This window comes from Notamacropus eugenii, chromosome 4 (assembly GCF_028372415.1).
Source record: "Notamacropus eugenii isolate mMacEug1 chromosome 4, mMacEug1.pri_v2, whole genome shotgun sequence".
NCBI classification, from domain to species: domain Eukaryota; kingdom Metazoa; phylum Chordata; class Mammalia; order Diprotodontia; family Macropodidae; genus Notamacropus; species Notamacropus eugenii.
The window spans coordinates 244,236,773-244,262,501 of NC_092875.1; the positions used below are offsets into that span (position 1 = coordinate 244,236,773).

The window sequence follows — 25,729 nt, forward strand, 5'->3', positions numbered from 1 at the left end:
AAAGTTGTCATCCAAACAACATCTGATGGCCACTCGAATTTATGTCAGATGCATTGGATGTGAGGGTATACTTAGGAAATGTGGTCTGTATGCATCCATATTCAACATATCAACGTATCTGAATGCCCATAAGGTCAGTTACATGAAAATATCCCAACCACTTAAGCAGATACTAACTGAGCCACATGGTATTTCCAATATTATTTTTCAGCGCTAACATATCAATTCTCTACCTTTTGTTTCCTTGCAGACGATTTTGCAGAGGAGGACGAGGTGCAGTCCTTCGGTTACAAGAGGTTTGGTAAGTAAAGAGTACCATCTCCCCTTCCTTGTGTGTTGTTTCTGAGATAGAGAATAGAACTGTGAAGTAATCCGAACGAGATCAGCTCTGGGCATGTGCTAGCAGAGACTTTTCTGATGAACTCCTCTGGTTCTAGGGGTCTGTTTTATATTTAGTTTGACAATGGGATATCTATCAGTGTCTGAGGTAACTGGAACTGGTGCCAGTAGATGAACCATTGTGATGTAAGTTCAAGGGAGATGCATCTTGTGGGAGAAATACTTTGTTCTTGGGGAATAAATCTCCAACAGCTGTAAAACCCTCTGGGGATAGTAGCAACTAGAAAAAGAGGGGGATGCTGAAGTCTCCAAGGAGTTGTCCCCTGAATATAAGACTGACATTTCAGCTAGGTGAAGAAGTAGTAAAGACGGGACATGCAAACTTTTAACAAGACAGAGGTTAAACACATGATATTTCTTGATTCAGCTGTTAAGAGAACAGCTGTATTTTCCTTACGTGACCTGCTACTCATTTCTCATCCAAACCCCAACCTCACCATTATCTCAGTTAACATCAATTTAGCAATGGTAGTGATTTCATTTTGGTCTTCTTCAAGAATGAAGGACAACAACCAAAAAAAAAAAATGTTCCTTCGAGTTTCTTGATCAGGAAGCAAACTGGAGGTCATGAGGCAGCCATCGCTACCTGCCTTGAGAATGCATTTCATGGATCCTTTGCTTTGGTTTTTCAGATTCGCAAAAAACAAACAAAACAAAACCATTTTAAAGATTTTAAAGAGAATTCAGTTTCATCTACCTACATGGTTTTTATGGGGAGGAGGCAGAAAAGAGAGACAGAGAGATGTGGAGAGAGAAAGAAAGGGAGAGAAGAAAGGAGGAGACAAACAGAGATAGATAGAGACAGACAGAAAGACAGAAACAGGGAAAGACAGAAAGACATGAGAAAGATTCTGGAGAGAGGCTGAAACAGACTGCTCTTTGATTTAAGTTAGCAATCCCCAGCTGTACTAGCTCACTACTTGTTTTTACCTTTTTTCATTCTAAATGTCCCTTCCCAAGTATAGCTGCACCTTACTTTTTTCTTGTCTTTGTCTTTTTCTGGGTAAATAGTGTTTTTAGATTGGAATACGGTCATATTAAACCCACAGTTGCTCCAGAAGCACAGGCAGAGCAGTATATTTGGCTGTTCACACAGAATCTCTCTCTACCCCTGGCCAAGGCAGCAGTGTTAATATTTCTGGCACGTGTGTTGGGTTAGTATATTTGGGAGTTCATTGAAGTGAGGGAGAGGTGAGGAAGAATGAAGATGAAACCAGAAACTATTAAAGGAGGCATTCGAAAAAGAACTAGGCAGAATAAAGCAAACTAATGTAGTAGTAGTGATTGGTAGACAGGCAGATACAAAATACAAGAGAGAGAAGCAATTAGGAAAATAAAAAAGAGATACGTATGGGCTTAGGGTATCACCAAAACTGTTTTGAACAGTGAGCAAAAAGAATTCCTTTGGCAATGTTGACTTTGAGAGAAATTTTATTTGTCACTTGCTGGGGAAAGTTTCATAGTTCTTAAATTGTAGAGAGATTAGTGGGAGCTTTGTGAAAAGCAAGAAAAAATAAAATGAAGAAGAATCTGGAGGGATTAATTTATGATAACTAAGGAGTTAAATATGTGAGTAGAAATTGCTAAACAGGGATGATTAAAGGGAAAAATGATAACAGCCAGCAACTGTTTGAAAACAGTATCAACTCCAGGAAGCGAGATGAATGATACTGGGTGGTACAACTTACGGAAAAGAGGAGAATGAAGTTACAAATGGGAAAATTGGATCAGGATAAAGAATTTTGATGATTTTCAGATAAATTGATGGGTGTCCCATTCAGAATAAAGTTAAATTTTAGAGCTGGAAGGGACCTAAGACTTCATGTAGTTCAATTCCTTCATTTTACAGAAGAGGAAACTAAGGCCCAATGGGAGGTGATCTGACTTGCCAAAGGTTACATAAGGCATTGTACTACATATACCAATGTTTAGCAAAGTGCCTGGCACATAGGAAACCCTTAATATAAGTATTTATTGACTGAATAGAACTGATATAACCTACACTCAGGATAGCCACTGTAACAAGTCAACATGTCAACATGCTACAAATTTGAGTTTATATGTAATGTGTGTGTTTGTGTGTGTATATGTATACACATATTATATAATATATATCTCCATAAACTATAATGTGCTAGATAGATGGGGGTAACTAGGTAGTATAGTAGATAGAGCACCAGGCCTGGAGTCAGAAAGACCCAGGTTCAAATGTGGTATCAGACACTTACTAGCTGTGTGACCCTGGGCGAGTCACTTACCCCTGTTTATCTCAGTTTCCTTGTCTGTTGAATAAGCTGGAGAATGAAATGGCAAATCACTCCAATATCTTTGCCAAGAAAGCCCCAAATGAGGATATGATTCAACAACATAAAGTGCTACGATACCTAAAAAATGATACAGGAATGAATCTGTCGTGAGTATGGTTAGACCAGTAACTTGTATGATCTAGCTCACTGAGCATAGGTACATCTCCCTTAATAAAATGAACATACAAAAACCTGAATTTAGAAAAATTATGGAGATATTTACAGCATTTAGCATTACTTTAATAAAGGATTCACTGCAGAAGTCCTTTAAATAATATACTCCTTTATTATACTTAATATATTTTATTTACAAAAAGCATAGATTTACATGGACCTATTTATGGCAGAAAATAAGGAATAGATGTTATATTGTAATTTCATGCTATAATTTTGTATTTTATAATTATAGATACATAATTATAAATTATAATTTTGTAATTTTATTGGTGTTATTTAATCAGTTAATCAACAAACATTTATTAAGCGCTCACTATGTGCTAAGCACTGTGTTACTCCCTGAAGAACCATAGACAAAAAGGAAACAGTATTTTTCCCTAAGAAGCTTACCTGTTCTAGGGAGAAAACAAGTGCACAAAAAGTATATACAAAAATAAAGAAAATGTAATGGGGAATGGGAGCTTTAGGGATTAGAAGGTGCCGAGTGGCCCAGGAGAGGTCTGATACAGGAGCTGCTGCTTGAATTGTTCTCAGAGGGAAAAGAGGGATTACAAAAAATGGCACTCAGGAGGGAATGCTTTCCTGACATGAGGGCATGGCCTAGGCAAAAGCATGGAGATGGAGATAGGCTGTAGCATGTGGAGAATAGCAAGAAAGTTGTTTTGACCCGACCTCAATGTACTTGATGAGGAGTAGCACGTGGAAAGGAGAATTGGAGCCAGTTTGTGAAGAGTTTTGAATGCTGAATGGAGGATGTCGTGTCTGATGCTCCTTCTTTTTCTTCTTGTTCTTGTTCTTGTTCTTCTCCTTCTCCTCCTCTTCCTTCTTCTTCTTCTCCTTCTCCTTCTCCTTCTCCTTCTCCTTCTCCTTCTTCTTCTTCTTCTTCTTCTTCTTCTTCTTCTTCTTCTTCTTCTTCTTCTTCTTCTTCTTCTCTTCCAGATTTGTGGTTTCATTACTACAGGGATCTCTGGAGGAAGAACCCCCCTGTTGTAATGTACATGGATGGCTATTCTGCAATTTAATAGTCTTAGAGAGTTGCCTGGGACACTGAGAAATTAAGTGACTTACCCAGTTACATCTCTAGTTAAGTGACAGAACCCAAGGGCTTAAGCTCAAGGTGTTCTGGCTCCCAGACTAATCCTATAAAGCAGGGGTGGGGAACCTGCATGCCCTCAAAGCCACATGTGGCCTTCTAGATTCTTTGGATGTAGCCTTTTGACTGAGTCTGAGTTTTACAGAACAAATCCTTTTATTGAGATAATTTGTTCTCTGAAGCTTGGATTCAGTCAAAGGACCATACTTGAGGACCTAGAGGGCCATATATAACCTTGAAGCCACAGGTTCCCCACCCCTGCTCTAGATACACTACCATGGTGCCTCTCAGTGACTTAAATATACTACATTTGGATTGCTCTTTACAATATTCAAAGCATTGTCACATGCATTATTTCATTTGATCTTCACATCAACTCTGTGAGGTAGGCAGGGCAGGTATTATCATTATCATCAGCACCATTATTCTAATTCTAAAGATGAGGATGCTAAAACACAAAAAAGTCAGGTGAATTGTCCAAAGTTTTGTCCAAAGCTGTTACATAGCTAGTAAGTAGGATAAAGTGAAGATGGTCTTCAGAGGGAAGGTACTGCCCAAGCTTGAGACTTGAACCCAAGCCTCTGATCCCTAGCTCAACTCCCTTTCCATTCTTCAGTGTGATGTCTCTACACAGGCTTAATCCTTAGCTTATTTCTTATGTAGAAATGGTAGGCACATCTGGACAGTAGCTAAGTGACAGAGCAGTTGGGAGACAGGGAAGGTTATCCTCTTTAAATTCTCATTTTCCTCTTCCATCAACTGGAAATCATAATCTCTTCTCTGCTCACCTCACGGGGGTCTAGTAAGGGCAAAAGAAGATAATGGAGGTGAGAACATTATGGATTTAAGAGGTGTCATGGTGACAACGATGATGATGACGATATGGGTGCTCTCCATTTGACGTTTTTATTATGCTGAATGGAGTTGTGATCCTGGGCTTCAATTTCCTCATCTGAAACATGGGAATGATAATATCATCCATTTCCCAGAACTGATGTAAGGATAAAATGAGATAATATTTGTAAAGCCCTTTGCAAAACTTAAAAGTGTTATATAAATGTCAGCTGGGCATGGGAAGAGTAGAAAAATATTTGCTTGGTAGCCAGGTGAACTTAAGGCTGGTTCCAAGCTTCACCGCTTATTAACTATTTAGTTTTAGACAAATCAGTTAATGACTATGTGCCTCCGTTTGCTCATTTGTAAAATTGTGTCTCTATTATCCTTTCTATCACTAGCATTCCTTGATTCTGTGACACAGTACCTTTGTGGGCTTGATGGAGCTCCAGAGTAGGTGACTTCTTAATTCCAAGAATCTCAGAGTTGTTGCTCAGATTACAGAAAAAATCCAAAAGGATTTAAATTCACTCTTAGCATTCTGCCTGGGGCAGGCAGCCTTGGCAGTGCCTTCCTTCTGAGGTTATCACCAGTTGTTCTCATATGTGTTCTTATTTGCATGTTGTCTCTCCCATTAGACTGTGAGATTTTAAGGGCAGAGACTAGGTTTGGGTGTTTTGATTTGGTTTGGTTTTGCCTTCCTTTATATCTCCAGTGCTCAGCACAATGCCTAGCACATAGTAGACACTTAAGATGTGTTGACTTGTTGACTTAACTCAGTAGTGAGGAGCAGACCTTTGGAGAGGAGTCACTAGAATTTTCAAGTTTCTTTGTTCTGTGACATAACCTTGCCTGTCTCCCTGACCTCATCCCCCCGATCCATGGTGAGGGAAGGGTGGAGATAAATCCAATTTTGTTTCCTTCATTTGCTTTTGTTATTTTTGGAATGCAAATTCATTTAATAACAGGATGCTCAAAGTCTGAATTATGGAAGACCAGGAGATACATTGCTGAGCCTATGAAAAACATGGGTAAAAATCCTGTAGATTTAAAAGTTTACAATGAGTAATTGTGGGCAGCTGGAAACATTTGTTGGTCAGTGTTTGGCAAACAAAGCTCTAACCAAATTGCTTCCCTGGGGCTCAGCTTTAGGGATTATTAATAGCCATAGTGTGTTTGTTGTCATTAGTCACATCACAAGAGAGAAACAGATCCATAAGGTTGCAAGTTGTGAAACAACAGTAACAAATAGGAGGAAGTCATTCTCTGTGAAGTGAAATTCAGTTCTTTGTGGAAATGAAGTGATAAAGTCTCAAGGAGAAAACCTGGAGAAGAGTATTTATGGGAAAGAGGTTTGTTATTGGGGCTTTTTTAAAGACACATCCTGTGTATTTATGACCACCTCCCATGCCAATGGACACAAATGTGCATTCCAATTTGACCTTAAAGAACCTTACTTGACCACGACTTCACATGTATACTCAGATTATTTTCATAAACTATAAGAGAGTTAATACTTAAACTACCTATTTTCCTTGTACAATCTAGGGTGAAGAAAGTGGGGTTTTTTGTACATTTTATTGATGCCATTTGCTTTTACGTTGCCTAAATTTCTTCCTTTAATTCTCCCCCTCCTCTGTCCAGAAAGCCATTCCATCCTAAAGACTTTTTTCTAAAAAAGAAAGAAAAATAGGAAGAAGAAAAAAAATCAAACCAATCAATTCATCAAAAAGTCTGAAAATACATACAATGTTCTACTCGCCTTATACTACTCCCTTTCTCTATACAACTCTGCCAAGGAGTTGGAGAAAGTATCTTCTCATATGCTTGCTTTGGGTCAAGCTTGTTCTTTCTAATTTTGTAATATTTATTTTTAATTGTTTGTGCTTGTCTTTTTCCATTCCTACTGTTGTAGTCATTTGGGTGCTGCCTACTTCACTCTGCATCAGTTTATGCCTTTCCATGCTTCTCTGAATTCAGCACAGTTGTTGTTTCTTATAGCACAGTGATATTCCACTACATTTATGTACCATAACTTGTTTAGCCACTCCCCAATTGACTCAAGTTTTGTGGTTTTCAGTTCTGTGATACCACAAAAAATGTATATACATATATACACACATATTAAATATATGTGTATGTATACATGCATATGTGTGTATATGCATACATATATACATACACACATATACATATACACATGTGTGTATGTGTGTATATATATGCATATATATATACATATAATAGTACTTTCTTATCAATGGCCTCCTTGAAATATAAGCCTAGTAATGGAATCTCTGGATCAGGTCATAGATCTTTTAGTCACTTTGTTCACGTAATTCCAAACTGCTTTCCAAAATGACTGTCCTAATTCATAGCTTACATTACATTTCCTATGGAAAAAAGTATTTTCTACAAAGTGCTAGATATATGAAAATCATTGTCATGATTCACTGACATGTTAAGGCCCCTCTTATCCCTCTCTCTAATGCCCTCCCTTTCAAAATAATGAATGAATAATATAAATGAACAAATAAATGAACAATAATTTTATTAGGCAGTTTAATTGGCAAAATGCTAAGTCTATAGCAGGGCTCAATAAATACTTCTTGAATTGGGATCAGTCCTGAGGTTTCACCACTGTCTTCACCTTCCCCTTTCCTGGCCTTTGTTCATCATTCACCTCCCAGTGCACTAACGCAATGTACAAAACTTGCATTTTGTGCCTATTGTCAACTCCCTGACCCGCTGCCTGACATAAAACTAAGAGCGTGCGGAAGGAGTAAGAGTGTGGTGGATTATTTGGACTTTCTTTTGAAAAAGAAAAAACATTCATCCTCATCTATTTTCCTATCAGCAGAAATGATAATGAATAAATAAATAAATGAAAATTCTTTGAAGTTTCTGGTTTCAGTGGAGAAAAAACCCTGAAGTAGTTTCCTGAGTAGATGCTGCTAAGGGCAAACGGTCTGATGTCCCAGGTGGGTTCCCCTGCTTGGGCTTTGGGGACCCAACTGCCCTTCTCAAAGCGTCTCCCTGACTGGGCCTTCAGATTTGAGGAGAGAAATGCCTTTGAAGTCATCTGTTTCAGAAAACAAACTATTGCTTTCCTCTCACATTCCTCTCACCACCTTCCTGCCCAAAGACTGACACCAGCAACGTTAACCCTTTCCCCTGAGAAGAATGTTAGGAATTTCGATCATTTCCTGTGGGGAATGGCTAAATGAGCCCAGTGTGAGGGCGGTCCTGTCAGCAATACCTTTTCCGAACATCTTTAAACAGAAAGAATGAAAAAATAAGTCAGAGGGATGGACTGAAAGAGAAATGTGTTAAAGAACAATAGAACATGTCTGGCTTAGTGTCCCTGTGAATTTTTTTTGAATATTCAAAGCTATAAAGTAAGCATCTCTACATAGATGTCAGTAACTCTAGCACTATTTACGTTCTATAAACCGTAATGGATTCAGCTATGTCTGAGTCTGTGAGAGTTTACATGCAATATAATGTACGGAGCAGGCACAGAAAGAAAGTTATCAGACATAATTTCTTTTAACTGTTCAAATAATCCAACTGTTGGATGGGACCTCAATGGATCATCTAGTCTATTCCCCTGCTTCTGGGAGGACAATATTCATAGTCTTTTAGAAAGGTAACTTTCTATTGCTTTTACTTAAACTCTCTTGGAAAAGATTTTTCTAAAGAAATTTGTTTACTTATTTCTCAAATTAAGGCAGCAGAGCAGATTGGTATAGTAGATAGATTACTGGTCTTGGAGCCAGGAAGACATGAGTTCAAATCCTGCTTCAGACAATTACTAGCTATGTGACCCTGGGTAAATCATTTCTTTTCTTTGTGCCTCAGACTCCTTATATGTAAAATGAGAGGTTGGACTTGAAGATCTCTTGTAAGATCCCTTACAGCTCTAATTTTATGATCATATAAGTCAGGAAAGTCTAGGTTCAAATTTTGCCCTTAATATTTACTTATTCTGTGACCTTAAACTGTGTGCCTCAAACAAGTCTGTAAGACATAGCTACTGAGTCATAGACCTATTTACACAGTCATAAAATTAAAGGGTTTGGGAGGCTCCAAAGAACCATCTTAGTGTCCGTTTCATAAATTATAGTTTTGCCAAAAAAACAAAACCAAACCAACAACCCAAAAATGGAATCTAACCTGATTTCTGCTTCAAACATAAATAATAAATTTGGTGGTTTCTACTATGGCTTTTGGGAGAGACAACTTAGACTGTAAATTGAATTTTTCACAACTTCCATTTTTCAATATCTCAAAGCCTTTGCTGGAGAAAAAATAATTTGGTGAATTTATAGAGACCAAATCAATAGTAGCTCATCATTTCATAATGGCTGTAGTACAGAATACAGCAGTCAAAATTGCCCAATTGTTTCAAATAATTCCCACCCCAACTTTCCTGGTTTTCAGTTGCTCATAAATTTGGGTGAGGGGGTAGTATAGGGAATCTATTTCCTATACTTGGTCATAAGCTGAATATGTTTTGTTTTTATTTCTGGAGAAGTTTTAGAAAAATCCACTGAACTGTTTTTTTGATGGCATGAAAAATTAGGATTTTTTTTTCTAGAGGTGGACTATAGGGAGTAAGATGGAAAGAAATCAATCCTTTTGGGGGAAAAAAATCAAGAGACTAAAAAAAAAAAACCCAGCAGAATTTTGAAGATTTGTTTACATTAATGTTAATTGCTCAGAGACCTTTCATAAAGAGCAGGACATCCATGACTGCTAGTCTAGGGCTACAGGTTTTGGGGAAACTCATATCATGATTAAGGGCGCTATCCATGGTCAATCCAAGAAAAACTGTGTCTTTGACATTTTCCATTTTCTGGTTTTTTTTTTTTGAGGGAGTTTTTATACTTTCTATTTTTAGGTGAATCTAGTCCTCGAGGCCAGCCTCCCTAGTGCCATCTTTATCCCTTTCTGTCTCTCTTTTCTACTCCAGGCTTCAGTGCTCAAGTAGAACATTCTCCTCCTCTTCCCTTCACACTCAACATCTGCCTTTCCTGTTTTCTATTTGCCTCAGTGTCATGATCTGTTCCCTGCTAATACAATTAAGGCAGGGTCTCTTAACCTTGAGTTCAAAAGGTGTCTGGATAGAATTCATGGGGTCAATGAACTTGAATGGGGGAAAAAATTGCATTTTTATTTCAATGCTACTGATTTCTTTGACAATCTGATGTATTTTATTTTATTCATTTGAAACCATTCTGAGAGGGGATCCATAGGCTTCACCTCTGCCAAAGGGAACCATGACACAAAAAGGTTAAGCATACCAGGTTAAGGGTTATAGGTCAGTCAGTCAACAAACATTTAAGTACGTACTACCTACTAATACTATATACTATTCTAAGTACTTGGGATACAAAGACAAAAGCATAACCCCTGCCTTCAGGGAGCTTACATTCTAAGAGGGGAAATGAAATGCAAGCAACTATGTACCTATAAAATATAGCAAGTATAAATGTAACATAATCCCTGAAGGAAGGCATAAGAGGAGAGGTAGGAGAGGGGAGGAGGAGAAGGATTGGGGAAGACCAAGAAAGACCTTTTGAAAGAAGGTAGGATCTGAATTGAGTTTTGAGAGAAGAAAAGGAAGCCCAAAGCTGGAAGTGAAGAGGCAGAGTATTGTAGATATAAGGCATGAAGTAGAGAGCTGTAGTGTTGTGTAAGCATCAAATAACAAGAAAGATGGTGTAGCTAAATCATAGAGGACATGGAGGGAATAAAGCATACAAAAACTGGAAAGAGAGGAGGGGGCCAGGATGATTCATGAGACCTCCTGGAGACAAGGACCAGAGGCAGTCAAATAGAGTAAATGATTTAAAATTTTGTTAATTCAAATGCATAGCCAGTGGAGAAAAATTCTGAATTGGAATAGGGGTTTGCAAAACATGGGCCTCTTTGCATCCCTCCACGGCCATTTCGTAGTTGAAGCCGAGGCTTGGCTCCATCATCTTCCCTCTCCAATCTATCCTTTGGTTACCAAAATAATTTTCCTAATGCCCAGGTTTAACCATGTTATTTTCCTTTTTAAAATCCTTGGGCTCCCTATTGCTTTAAAACGTGGTGGTGGTGTGCATGTGGTGGGGGGGGTATTCAGAATAAAATCAAGTTCCTTAGCCTAGCATTTAGGGGACTCTGCAGTCTAGCTCTAATTTATTTTTGTAGCTTTATTATATACATTCTAAGTCCTAGTCAAATGGGATGACTAGGTATTGCATGATCTTAATCTTTTATATTTTTTATCTGTGCATTTCCACAGATTAGGCATTCCCACATGCCTAGAATATGCTCCCTCTTTATCTCTCCCTTTAAAATCCTTCTCATCCTTCAAGGCTCAGTTGGGATGGAGGCTTCTTCACCAAGCCTTCCTTGATTCTCCCTCATTCTCTTCGATCTCTATGTAGCTTCCCTTTATCACTCTCCTTTTCTACACTGTATTATACTTACTTGTAAGCATGTCATAACCTCCTTCTCCCCTCCCTCCATTATCCTGCAAGCTCCTTAAAGACAAGAATTGTGTAATTTTTCATCTTTGTAGCTCCAGTACCATAAACAGGCCCTTGTATAAAGCAATTTCTTGCATAAAAGGTTATTTTATTTCAGGCTAGATTCTTCTCAGCCTCTCCCCTAGTATTTGAAGTGCTCCTGGGTCAGGCCAGTGTGTTACTACCAAGAGCTAGGGCCATCCTTGTAAGCTACTATTGTCAAACCTCATGTTCTTCCTGTTTTCCTTCAATCAAAGAGTAGCTGTGGGGACTCTTAAAATGTCCAAATTTATTCCAAAAAAGTATTTATTAAGCAGCTCCTATATTTGAGCACAGTGCTAGGTTTTGGGGATAAAATGACAAAAGGAAGAAACAATTCTTACGTTAATGTAGCTTACATTCTACTGAGGAGGGGGGAAGTACTGGCTCCTTTATCCTCCTCCTTACCTATGTAATACTAGAGGGTTAATCACTCCTGCTGGGGCTGCTGCTATTTTTTCTGTTCTCAGCAAATTCTTCCTGGAAGACTGCCTTGGATTTCTCAGAGCTGCAGGGTCTCACACCATTCTGTGTTATATTATTCTCATTATCATTGGTATTTAGCATTAGTGTGGTATTAGAGTGAATAAAAGACCTCCAGATGCTCTGTGTCCCACACTGTTTGAAATTACCTGTAACACATCATGTCCTAAGGGTATTGTTTGTTTTATAATCTGATACCGTTTTCATTTCTGCCTTTTAATCTTGTCTCCAAGAGATTTGGAGCAGTGCAAACTGCTGACTAAATCATAATGTTCTCATTCTAATCATGTTTTAAGTCTCACTCTAGGAGATCTTGAATCATCCTCAGCTTCATTCTTCCTGTTTTTTAATAAAATTTTCACTTACTTCCTTTTGTATTTGTCAGTGAAAATACAGTCTCAAAACAATATCAGGGCTGTCCAGCAAAAGTGTCCTTTCTGTTTAGGTTGTAGCCATTGCTAGGGATAATTTTACATGTAAATCTCCCTCTTGCATACATTTTAGAAATCAATTTAGGGAAGTATAAACTGTGTAGCAATATATGAACATTCTATGTCAAGCATTTTATTCATCAGTCTAAAAAGAATTTTACATTCTGATCTTTTCTATCATATAAAACAAAACAATAATTTCAGGAGGGGAAAACCTTTTTGTCTAATTTTTTTTTTCCTGTTTTCCCTGTCCTAATCAAAAACTTTACTTTTCTAATTGTCTTACCAATTAGCCACATGTTGGTGGCTCAAGTCAGAGTTCCCAAGGTAAATGCTAAGGTATGTTTGCAATGAGAATGTCATTGTGACATGGTACTTCATGCCAAGGACTCAGAAAGGTGGGAATAGGGGAAAGGAGCAAAAGGGAATTTTTTAAAAATAAAAGTTACTCATTGGATCACAAAGAAGGTGAGTACAGAGGATAAGTGAGAACTTGAAGAAAAATGTAGAGAAGAGCTTAAGGAGTGCTCCTTTCATGAAAATGTATGCACTTCGTGAGATTTGCAGAGAAATTGAAACAAGCAAGACTCTTTAAAATGGGGAAATGACCTTTTTAGTTGAGACGTAAAAATTATGACATTTATTAATCATCCATATTGCTGGGCATCATGCATAATTTTAAAAAGTAGAAGGCCTTGTTTTAGTGTAAGTTGATGAAGAACAAAGACTCATATAAACAATGATGGACTTGAATGAAAGAAACATAATAGCCAGTTATAAAAATGTCTCCCCTCCCACCAGCAGGATTTCCAAAAGTACAATAGAAACACTTCAAGCTAGGGGGGATGGATGCTGCCTCTCCTTCATTCTTTCTTCACCCTCTTCCTCCTCCTGGAGGGGAACTAGGGACTTGAAGATTGACAGATTTAAATGTTCTAGGGAAAAAAATGTTCAACATTTTTTCCTACCCCAGATTCTTCCCCTCCTCTACTTCTGCCCTCCATGAATACACTGGTCCCTTTAACTAAAAGGTTTTTATTCATTTTTATTTTTTATTTATTATGCCTTTATTTATATATTTATTTATCATGTATAAATTTATAAATTTATTTATTATGTCTCCTTGTGCCCAGCAGCAAAGATGCCATACCAAGGCAGAGATCCTGCCTGGCTGAAGCCCTAGAGAGTCATTTGAGAAAGGTGTTTCCTTTCCCAATTGCTTCACATGTCCTGAATCATTGGAGCTATTAAGTGTTAACATATGAACCCGTGCTAATATTAACAGTGGCTTTTAATTGGCTCTGGAAATATTTAATAAGCTAATTTGGTTCAAAGGCACTAACTTTTTATAGGAGGAAAATCTTGGAAAGGCATAAAGTTATCTGAGAACTCAAGAATGGGAATACATTAACAGAGTTGGAGAGAGAAAGAACTAGGAATTTTCCATCTATAAAATGGACACAGTACTTCTTAGTATCACACAATTAAGGACATTATGTGAATTGATGTTTTAATGTGAATTGAACTTTGAAGATGTATGTCATCATTCAATCTGTGTCATACTTATAAGAAAAATATGGGATTATAAGTGGGCTTAAAAACTAAACTTTAAACATTTGGTAAAAATTAACAAGTGGAAAATTCAGACCAATCCATTCTTGGTTCCAGGCTGGAATGGTCTGTTCTATGTTCTTTTCATGTACTTTCTCAATCCCATAGAGATATGTAGCAAAGCTCTTGTATCTTGAATCAATCTTCTTTCAAATCAAAATATGAAAGAGTTCATTCCCCACCAATAACATTAAATCAATTGAATCATTCTTTAAATGCATGTATATGCAAAATTAATAAAACTATAGTGTTGCCATTAATAATAATCTCAAGGAAATGAATTCAGTGATCTGGTCATATTTATCATATTATAAGATTTTTGTTTGTGTTTTTCATGTTAATGGAAGACATGCTGAATCAAAATCTTAACCCCACTTGTTAAGATCAAACCAGTATCACCAGTATCACATTTGTTATGACCTTTCTTGAACTGACAATCCAAAAGAAACTATGACTTTTCAAATCTCCTCTTACCTATGGAAATATTCCCTGATCTAGTTGGTGACCTTGTAGAAGACTATGAAAACAGAGTAGTAGGTGGTCCTATAAATCTTAGGACTTTTCCCCTTTTGTCTCCCAAACTCTATAACAAGAGTGAGCCCCTTTCCCTGAGTAATAAAATATTAGTTCAATTCTCTAATTTCGTGCATAACCAGTGTTTCTTTTGATATTTTTTCAAATTTGTAAGCAGAGAATCATACTATATAAAATTAACAAACCATGGTGGCCAGCCAGGAAGAATGAATTTTCTTGAACAACATTAGTAGTTTTGATTGGCGTGGGGTGAGGTTATCTAAAGACTCCATTCCTTTTAATATCATCATACTTCCCAAGAGAATAACCCTTGAGTCTGGAACCCTTGAGTTTCAAGACTGGAACTGAGATTATATGGCTTCCTCAAGGCTGAGTTGGGGCAGTAGGTTATGCAAACAGACACTTGGAATTAAGGTGGTTCTGTGAGACAGTTCAAGATAACAATGAATAGAGTGAGTCTAGGGAGAAACTAGAGGAATTGCTAGAGTCAAGAAACTAGGTAGTCAGGACATGACTCTAAGGCCCCTTTGAAGGTCTCCACAAAACTTCAAAATAGCTTGTCTTCTTGCTTTTCCATTTAAAAATGGCATTTGGTAGGCTTCTTGCTCATAAATCTCTCCTCCACACTATCTGAAATGATCCATTTCATTTTACATGGGGTCACTTTAATATGAATTGGATTATTATAGTGCTATCCATGTATTCCCTATGTGAAAAAAATCATTGCACCAAAGGAAGTGGAATTTTTACAAAGGTGAGAAGTGAAAGGGGGAGGCCCTTTGAGATCAAGGTATTTTTGAGAGTGAAAGATTTGGGCTCTGTCTCTGACCCGTTTCTCTTTTATTCTCTACACTTTTTCATTTTGTGATCCCATCAGTTATTCATGGGATCAATTATCATCTCTATGCAGATGACTTAAATCTATATTTATTTAGCCCTAGTCTCTCTCTTGATTTACAATTCTGAATCATTAGCACCCTACTAGAAATTTCAAAATAAGCATCTCATAGACATCTCAAATTCAAACATGTTCAAAACAAAACAAGTAGAAGTAGCCTGATATTGCTTTAGCCCCCAGACATGGGAGCATACCTGGAAAACTGTAGACTCCAAGAAGCCTTAGAGTTGCTGGGTTTACAGAAAGAGTACATGTATAATGCTTCTGCTTTACTAAAAGAACCTAAAGCTACCTCAGAGGCCTGAGAGTTGCAGAAAAGTGACTTCTTCCAGGGAAAGAGTAAAGAATCTTTGAAGAGAACCAAGTAATTTGCAGTAATTCAAATCAATAATTCATTAAACATTTATTAAGCATCTACTACGTACCCGTCACCATGCAAAGTCCTGGGGATACAAAAAGAGACAAAATACAGTTCTGATGCGCAAGATTGTTCCTTAAAAGAGACCACTACCATTTAGACCTGCAGTCCAGAGTTCTAATTTGATCTTGGGCACATGGATTTCCCTACTGAAGTGCCTTGCTGCTAGGTTTTTGTAAGTGTATTCATTGTCCTCCAGAGACTGTGCATTGGTGGGAGAGTGTGACCTATGTTTATGAGTAGACTATTATTTTGATTGTACAACAATCCATATGACAGTGTGCTTTTGTCTTTTTTTTTTTTTAGTAAATTATCATTTTAAGATTATTATGACTTTTGCTTCTCATTTAACAGATATTTTAAGTGTTAATGGTGTTATTGTGACTACTTTGTATAAATGGGAAGTGCACCAGTGGGGGCTCAGAAACTACAGTTGCAAGTAGTAGTAGCATATTCCTCACACAAAGATCTCCCCTAGGACCTGGAGAATGAACAGAAGATGAGTGGTCATGGCTGTGGTCAGCCCACCAAATATCATCCTTCCCCCAGTCTCCCAGGTAGATAGCACCAACCATGCTGGCTGTGTAGCTTGTGGGCGTGATCTCCAATTTAGCAATTGCACTCCCACCTTCTGTTTCTCTGAGCTGACTTAGTCACCTCCAACTGAGAGGTGTGTGTGTGTGTGTGTGTGTGTGTGTGTGTGATTGTTTTCCCTTTTTCTTTATATTCCTAGAGCTTAGCGTAGTGCTTGACAAAGTCACAGAAAGGAATAACATATACTTCACAATTTTCCTAGGATCAGCCCTACTTCTATTCCCAGAGACTAGATTGAAGGAGCCTACCATATTTAAAAAATCCCCAGGGACATCTGCCAGGCCAATAATCCTCCTACATCTTTGGATTTAGGGCCCTAGGGTAAGGGAAACCCCACATGTCCCTGACTTGGAGAGACTGAAGAAGAATGCTGGATTGGTTTTCCCCAATCCAGCTAATTTATCTAGTTCTAGAACATTTTCCTTGTTGGCACATCCATTTTCTGTGGGTTGGGAAAGGTATCCATTCCATAGATGAGATTACAGATCCTCAATGATTTTGTCACCTGGAGATCAGCAGCTGAGGTGATATAAATCTTCCCAGTATTCACCTCCCCCAATATCAAGGTAGGGAGGAATTTCTCATTTCCCTCTGTGGAGCTCCAGGAGCATCATTATTATACTCTGTAGAGGAAGAAGTGAAGAATCAGACTATTTATTCATGAAAATTATTCTTCAATGACTAAGAGATTAGAGGCAGCATGGACTAGTAAGAGGATGTTTGACTTGGAATCAAGAGACTTGTGCTCAAATCCTGACTTAGACATGTACGTACTATGTGACCTTGGACAAGTAAAACCTCTTTGGCCCTCAGTTTCCTTATCTGTAAAGATAAAGGAATTGGACCTGAGAAGGATCATCACAGATTGAACTCTGGATTCCAAATAAAGAAGGTCTAAGTTCAGATCCTGTTCCAGACATCTATTAGCTGTGCAACCCTGGGCAAGTCACTTAACTTCTGTTAGCCTCAGTTTCATCATCTATAAAATGGCAATGATGACATGTACCTCACAGTTTGTTATTAGTATAAAATCAGATAATATATGTAAAACAATTTGCAAAATGTAGCTATTATTAGTAGTAATAGTTTTGATAATGGTCATGACAAAAATAATCTAGCTCTAAGATGATAAGCACTTCAGATCAGTGATAGTGGGAATGAAAAGGGAGGTATACAGGATGGGTATTTGAAAGGAAAACTCCTAGGACTTGGCTAGTTAGATAAGGGGGTTAAAGAAGAAGACTCAAAAATAACTTGAAAGTTACCCCCCTCCCTGCAACTTCCCTTTGGTGTCTGATAGCATCTCCTTGGTTAAATCCAAAGATGCAGTGAGTGAGTAAAAAACCAAAGCTTGTCAAAACTAACACCTCCGGAGAAATCCACAGGACCCATTCTAAGCATTCTTGAAATGTAAAGCAGAAACTTACAATTTGATTTGCCTTCAGCAGTTCTTAAGGATTACCGTATTATTAGTTATATCAGGGGAGAGGGATGGCCATTTGTCATCTTTTGGGGGGGATTGTTTTCTAGACATAGTTAAATCTTGTATAGTGGATGAATGCTGGGCTTTGAGTCAGGGAGACTGAGTTCAAATTTGGCCTCAGACACTTCCCAGCTGTGTGACCCTGGGCAAGTCCCTTAACCTTTGTTTGCCTCAGTTTTCTCCATTATAAATTGGAGATAAGAACAGTACTTTCCTCTCAGGGTCATTATGAGAGTCAAATGAGATATTTGTAAAAAGTGCCTGGCACATAGTGGGCACTACCTAAATGCTCATTCCCTTCCGCCTCTTTTGGATTGTGTTCCAGGCATGGCGAAGCCTGGATTTTGTTACCTTTGGCATCTAGATGTATTAGTAGTATTAGCATTGGATACAGAATATGATTTCCCTGCAGTTATCTGGAGTTTTGTCTGCACAGGCACATTAAGATAATTTCCACTTCATCACTCAATTCTCCAGTGGATCTGTGATCTCATCATTGTGGGTATTCTCATGGTACAGATCATAATCCATCCACTCCTGCCCTTCCTGTGAAACCTTCATCCATCATCCATATCATTTTACAGATTCATCACGGAAGATTTACCCAATGGCCTGAGGGTATTCCTTGTGTTCTCTTGACACTGCATGGAAATCAGTTGAGCATATGGGCTATCCATCAGTCATCCCTCTCTCTTATTCTTGATAAGTGACTACTATCCCATCTTTCCCAGTAATACATTTCTCTGATGTCATGCTTTACACCACTTTCCTACACAATTCTTCATTGGCAATGTGTTGTTGCTGCCTTCTCACATCTCTTCATTGGCCTTTGGGCATTTCTCCACTTAATTCCTTCAGAGACTATAACATTCCATGGCTTATAGCTATATAACATCACCAGAAGAACATTGGTGTTAAAAGGAAGAACATTTCTAGCCTATTCTTTTTCTTCAGTCTTCTAATGATCCTAGAATCATTAAATTGTGTTATTTCCCCAAAGCAATCCATTCTGTTCTTCTCTGATCCATTTCTAAGTTCAATTCATTGATCTGCCTTCAACATCATGAAATTTTGGAGAAGGGTAGTGGAGTGGGAATCAGGGAGATCAAAGTTATGCAAAGCTTTATACAAAGCTCTAATATATAAATATTTTTAAAAAGAACATCTGTTAAACTACCCTGAGAAATGGGGAGGGGAAGAGATAATTATACTTTCTTCCAAAGGAATAAAAGTATAAGACTACTTTCTGTTGCTTATTTTTGTGGACACTTGGGAAAGAGAAATCCAGGGGAAAAGTGGGCAGGAAATGAAATTTAGCTAAGGAGTGGGTTATGAAAGAAAATAGAGACAATAGGAGCAAATGAGTCTTTTCTACCTCTTTCTACCATGTGCCCTCAATAACTGCTCTCAGTCTCAAAGAGCTGTCTTTGACATTCTATAGGGCTTAAATGTGAGAGCTGGGAATTTATTTCTCCTAGTGCTTTAGTACTGGCAAAGGAATAATGAAGAGGCAAAGGACTTGAACTGTTTCTTTCTCATATCTATTCTAGCCCAAACCTGCCCACCTCCAATGTTTTTATGGCAACTGAATCCACATCCATGTGCACTTCTTTACATAAGCACCTGACAGTCAAACTGAGGGATGGAGAGATCTCAGGTTCTCTGACATCTTGCCAGAAGGCCTCCTGAGTAGTCAGTCATCTTGAATGTGGTTTGAAGGGCCATTTTGTTTCCTGTTCTCCATTTCAAAAACGTCCTAGGAAAAGGGAAAAATCAGATCAAATTATGTTTCCATAGTACTGATTTTTAGCAAACTGGAGAATGATAGAATTGAAATGTCTTAAGAATGTTTTGACATAAGATGTCATTTAACCTCATGCAGGCCCCCCTGCCCCTGCCCAGGCTGCCATGAGGAAAGGAATAGGTTAGCTTATGCTTTCTCCCCTTTGTGCTAAGTTCCAATTCAAGCCAATCCTGTGGGAGGTGTGGCAAGACAAAACTTAGACATTACTTATGAGGCTCCCTTTGGAACTGATGGAAGAAAGGAAATTTAATTTAGCTAAACATCCTTGGGAAAACTCAAATGACACTTGTATTAGCAGATTTTTTTCATCCCTGAAGAGGGAACCCCTAAGTACCCAGCATTTTTGCTTCAAAGGAGTTTCTTTCAGCTTTCATCATTTAAACCCTATATTGTGTAAATCAAGGCCTAACCACTATTTTTAGGCACCCCAGTGGGCCAGGAGGAAGAAATCTTGGGAGTACCGAGAGTCCCTTAAAACTAATCTATATTGGGCTGGTCTTAGGTCATTTCCTCAAAACTAGTGTTTAAAAGCTTTCTACACTTAGACTTTTGGTGTATCTGACTAGTTAAAGTGGAAGGCTTTAAGAAAATGGAATCTGAGAGAAATGCTTTGTATCAGTTGTGATAACTTGGTTATCTGCTTGCTTCACCAAAATCTCAACTATTTTAAGGAAAGCCCTAGTGTTCCGTTACTTGAGGGCATTTTTTAAATTTCTCTCTACCCCAGAGTTCAGCACAGTGTTCTTCATGTATAACAACAGACCCTTGACACATTTTCCCAGGATCACAAAATTTCAGGGATAGATGGGAGTTCTGAGAGCATCTAGCCCACCTGAATCTGTATGTCCTTTATAATTTCCCTCCAAGTGATCATCCAGATCTTGCTTGAAGGCTTCTAAGAGCATGGAACTCAACCCATTCCAATGGTTGGGAAGTTGTTCATTACTATAAACCCCCTGAAACTTCCAACCATTGCCCCTGATTTTTCCCTCTGAGACCAAGTGCAAATTCTCCGGTGGAGCACCTTTCTTCCTTTCCTTGCTTCTGACCCTCCCCTCCAAACCCGAAGTTCTCACCAGAGTGTCAGCAATACCATTGACTGTTCATATCACTTGGATGAGTAGAGAGTAACCAATTACAAGCTTTCTAGTGAGAGGGAGAACCTTTAGGCCTTGTCATCTGATATGCTACTGTGTCCTAAAGTCCTCTGAATCTCACTGAATCACCTCACTGATTATGCCCAGGGTCACAGAACCAGTATGAGTCAGAGTAATGACCCATGAGTTTTGGAATGATAACCCAGGATTTAAATCCAGGTCTTCCTGGCTCTGAGGCCACTTCTTTATTCATCACACCAGGCTTTCTATCAAGGATAAGGTTGGTAAGAAATAGATTCTGATCCAGAAAATACCATTGCTAATGACCATCATTGCCTCCTGCCACTGTGCCCAAGAAACACTGTTCTAGCTTCGCAGAATAGATTGAAACTTATATTAATCTTTGTGATCATTCAAACAACTGATACTAGCCTTCCATTTCTCTTTATTCTTATGATGTAGTAAAGAGCTGGCATGTGGAATGACAGCAGGGCTGTACTTGAAGTCAGGAGATTCCTGGTTTTGACACTTCATAGCTGGGTGTCCATAGGCTCACTCTCTGTCCTGGTTTCTGACCCTCGTTCAGCTTTGGTTTCTTTGTCTATAAAAAAAGAAAAAATGCCTGCAATGTTGTGTTGGCAGGAGAAATCAGCTGAAATACTGGGAGGTAGGTGGCATAGGGCACCTGCGTCAGGAAGATCTAAATTCAAATCTGGCCCCAAATGCTTACTAGGTATGTGACCACGGGCAAGTCACTTGTCATCTGCCTCAATTTTCTCACCTGTAAAATGGGGATAGTAACACCTACCTCCTAGGCTTGTTCTGAGGATAAAAGGAGATAATATGTGTTAAACCCTTTGCAAATTTTAATAAGTGCTAGCTATTATTGTTGCTGTGTGTAAAGTGCTACATAAATTTCAAATAACACTATTAACTGTTGTTAAAAAAAATAAAAGATCTGACTTCTGCTATTTGCTTCCCTCCCCCTCTACTCCTTAGTTGCTCTGGCATAATTCTTTCTATCTATCAAATCACCTCCTCCCTTCTTTTAAAATCCTAACTCTCAAATCTACCTCTCACACAAGGAATCTCAGGGCATTCTAGATTTTTAGATTCCCCTTTAAAGCTGCTTTTTAGGATCTCAGCAAACATATGGTAATACTGGGTTGACCAGTTAGTAGTACCAGGCCCCAGACTGGGGACAAAGTTGTGAAAGGCAACACTACCATCCCAATATTCAATTTTGGAAGCTGGGGTTGAACCTCATTTACCTGAGGGTGGGTCTCTTGGCTGGCTCTTTTCATTGTCTCTCCTCCCTCCTGTTAGAAGCAAAGTCTCCTCTTCAAACTTTTCTTCCATTTCTGGACTTAAATGAAAACTTGTCTTCCCCCCCCCCCCCCCCCCCAAAAATACTTCCTAGCCTCCAATAACCTCTCCTACGGAGGCCTCATCTTCCTTGACTCAACAGAAGAACACACAGCAAGTTATTCCTGGCTCCCTAAAACTACTCCAAAACACCAATCTACAACCAAATGCTTAAATGATATAACAACACTACTTTGCTACTTCCTAAAAGTCACCACAACAAATCTAGTTCTTCTGAGCTTCCCAGAACAATGCTTTTGTTTCTCAAAGTAGCTAACAAGACAAGGTTAGTTTCTTCCTGCTCTATCCATGATTCTGTGAATCTCATCTTATGGACCAACCTTGCTTATGGAGTAATCTTTTTCTCATGTCTCCCCCTCCGCCTGTATAGTGGAAGCAGGTGGTAGTATTGTGTCTACTCCAGTTGCTTCTTTAAAATAAAAAAAAAACACTAAAATTATAAGAATATTAAGCGTCAACAATAAACAAAAAAATCAAATAAATATACAAAACAAGGGACAAAGTCTTACTGAAGCTCCTTAGCCTTTGATGAAGCAGAACTCAAAGAATTAACATGCAACAGGAAAAGTAAGATGCTGTTGTTCTACGTTTCCTTCCAGATCTGTCCAAAATTCTAGCATCCCCTCCCCTCCTTCCTCCTAGACTGATTTAACAGAGACATCGGAGGTACAGTCTCTTGTTTAGAACATTTCTAACACGTGGTCATCCACACTCTGCCTGAAGATCTCTGGAGGCAGCCCGTTGTGGAGATAACTGTAATTGTAAGGAAGCGTATTCTTTTGTTGAACTAAAATTTGCCTCCCTATCACTTCTAGTAATTGACTTTAATTCTTCCCTCTAGAACTAAGCAGAAAAGTCTTCTCTTTCTCTTTCACACACAGATGTAGTTATTACTCTGTTGTTTTCAGTCATGTCTGACTCTTCATATGACACTATAAGGGGTTTCCTTGGCAAAGATACTAGAGTACCATTTCCTTCTCCGATTCATTTTACAGATAAGGAAATTGAAATAAACAGGGTTAATTGACATGCTTAGGGTCACATAGTATATATCTGAGGCTGGATTTGAACTCAGGTCCTTCTGCCTCCAGAGCCAATGCTCTATCACTGCACCACCTAGCTGCCCACTATACCATCTCAAATAATCAAAAACTGATTTCACTTCCCCTCCACATAGCCTTATCATTTTCCCAAACTGGACTACTAGTTATTTCCAGAACTCATCACTCTTTCTCTTGACTCCATGAATTTGCACAAGTAACATTGCCATTGCTGGCCCCAGACCTAGAATTCTCCTGATTGGAATTGCTTAGAGATTCATTTTAATCCTTGTGGCAAGTCTCAGCTCAGCCTCTGCCTCCTCTATAAAGCCTTCTCTGATTACGCCACCTACTATTCTCAGATCACCCTTTTTCCATCCTTCTATTATCATTATCTACATAAATGCTGTTCTCTCCTTAAAAAGCATAAACTACCTGAGATGTGTCTTCTTTTTATCCCCAGAATTTAGGAGAATGGTTCAAATGGAAAAGGCATTTAATAAATGTTTAATTGAATTTAATTGCCCATTGTCATCTTCCTAGCCACAACAAGAAGCCTTATCTCTTTGGTGATCTTTGTAGAGTTGTAGCATCAGTATTCTTGGCAGCATCTCTTGTGAAATATATATATATACATATATATATATATAAAATGTGTCGTTGCTTTCAGTTTCAAATGGCTGCACATGAGGTTACATAATTCAACACAGTGAAAGAGCCAAATTTTGACAAGGGCATCACACAGTATAACTTGGCTTGAGTAAAGACCCCAAAGACACTGAAAATTCCTAAATTTATCTCCAAAGTGAAGAAAACTAAGACTTGAACTGATGTATAGAATAACATAAGGAAAAGATGAAGAAGGTGAGGAAAATCAGAAAGCTTTAGGATTTGCAATACATCAAGTATTGTGACACATTCTGTGGTCTGGCCCAGGTGGCCTCCTAAGAGAGAACCTTTTATAATGAGATAGAATAAGCATGAGTCTGAGATGACTACAGAGGGTCTCTATGTGAGCTGAAATAACCAAGCCAGTCAAAAACCTTCTCCTACCCTAACACTATTGTTTAGTAAGCTCAATGCCAGATCAGGAGAATTAAACCAATTTTTTACTCTTTTCCTCTTTCTCTTATTGGGAGGATTCCTGAAGCAGAATCTTAATCAGGTTAATGAATCATCATTCAGCACTTAATTTTTTTTTTTAAAGCAAGAATTTCAGGGCACTCTCCCCTGGGAAGTATTAGAAGGTCACAGAATGAGTTGGTTGACTAAAAAGCTGAATAATGCTGAAAGATGATGAATGAGGGGGAAAATCTGATAAACTGATGCATGTGTTTTGCACATGATTTCATTAAATTTCGAAGTTGATTTTAGGGCCTGCCTTAAGTGCTTTCAGAGGGTCCTGAACATGCCCCCTCTCTTTCTAAGCTCACCTAACTCACAATTGTAAGAAGAGAGCCAGGAAAGAGCTTCCTCTGGCTGGCTTTTCTTCCCTCACTGCTAATTATTGGAAGTGAAGGAGGAAGTGGAAAAAGCCATTTGTAGCAACCTGGAGATACTTGCCTATCCTGGTCATGGCAAAGGCCTATGGTCTTCATCCTTAGCAAACTTTGAAGCAAATGAAATTTGTTTTTGAGAAGCCTCATGATCTGTCCCCCCCCCCCCGCCCCAACCCTTTGTCCCACTTTCAACATGCCCTGTTATTGCCCCTCCCTAGTCATCCTTTCACGTAGTCCTGGGTCCCTTCTATGGAGAAAGGTGATTTGATAAACCAATTCACACTTAGGTGTTAATGACAATGTGTTATTCTTCCTGAGGTATTTGCTTTTTAAAAGGCCTTCAGAGAGAGGCAAAATTCACCTTAAAGGGGTGAGTCTCTAGTAATCATACTTCAGAACCTGAGCTGAGCCTTTATACCAGGAGGTGGAGAAGTGGAAATGACCAGGTAGTATATAGTTTAGGTAAGGGGAAGTATGGTTGTTCAGTTGTGTCCCACTCTTCATAACCTCATTTGGGGTTTTCTTGGCAAAGAGACTGGAGTGGTTTGCCATTTCCTTCTCCAGCTCATTTTACAGATGAGGAAACTGAGGCAAACAGGGTTAAGGGATTTGCTCAGGGTCATATAACTAGTAAATGTCTGAGGTCAGATTTGAACTCATGAAGATGAGTCTTCCTGACACACCAGGCCCATCATTCTACCCCTTGTACCACATAGCTGCCTTAAATGCATGCAAATGCATGGACTTGGGAGATATTTAAAGAGAGGCAGTAGGTACTACCTTCCCCTTAAATCACATTAGCAGGGCAGCCATCTATGTCATTCAAGTATTAGGAACTCCTTCAGCCTTGTATAGTCTAACAGCTAGCTGAATTATTGATAGCCTTAAGACTAGGTCTGTCTGATAATTAGTCAATTAGTCATTTAACAACCTTCATTGAGATAAGCACTATGTGTAAAGTACCAAATAAGGCCAGGTGAAGGATACAGAAGTAGGGTTCCTGGTTCTTGATCTTGAGAAGCTTGCATAAATAGGTCAGACGTTAATAAATATGTAGACATTTGATTAACAGAAACAACACA

The 25,729-nt window shown here is 38.6% G+C and overlaps 1 protein-coding gene across 1 annotated transcript in view; it reads left to right on the forward strand.

Moving 5' to 3' along the window:
- Positions 1-25,729, forward strand: part of COLEC12 (collectin subfamily member 12) — a 235,803-nt gene that overhangs the window by 23,023 nt on the left and 187,051 nt on the right. Inside the window, exon 2 of the mRNA XM_072604343.1 lies at positions 251-301. Coding sequence (XP_072460444.1) covers positions 251-301 — 51 coding nt within the window. The remainder of the gene's footprint in view (positions 1-250; positions 302-25,729) is intronic.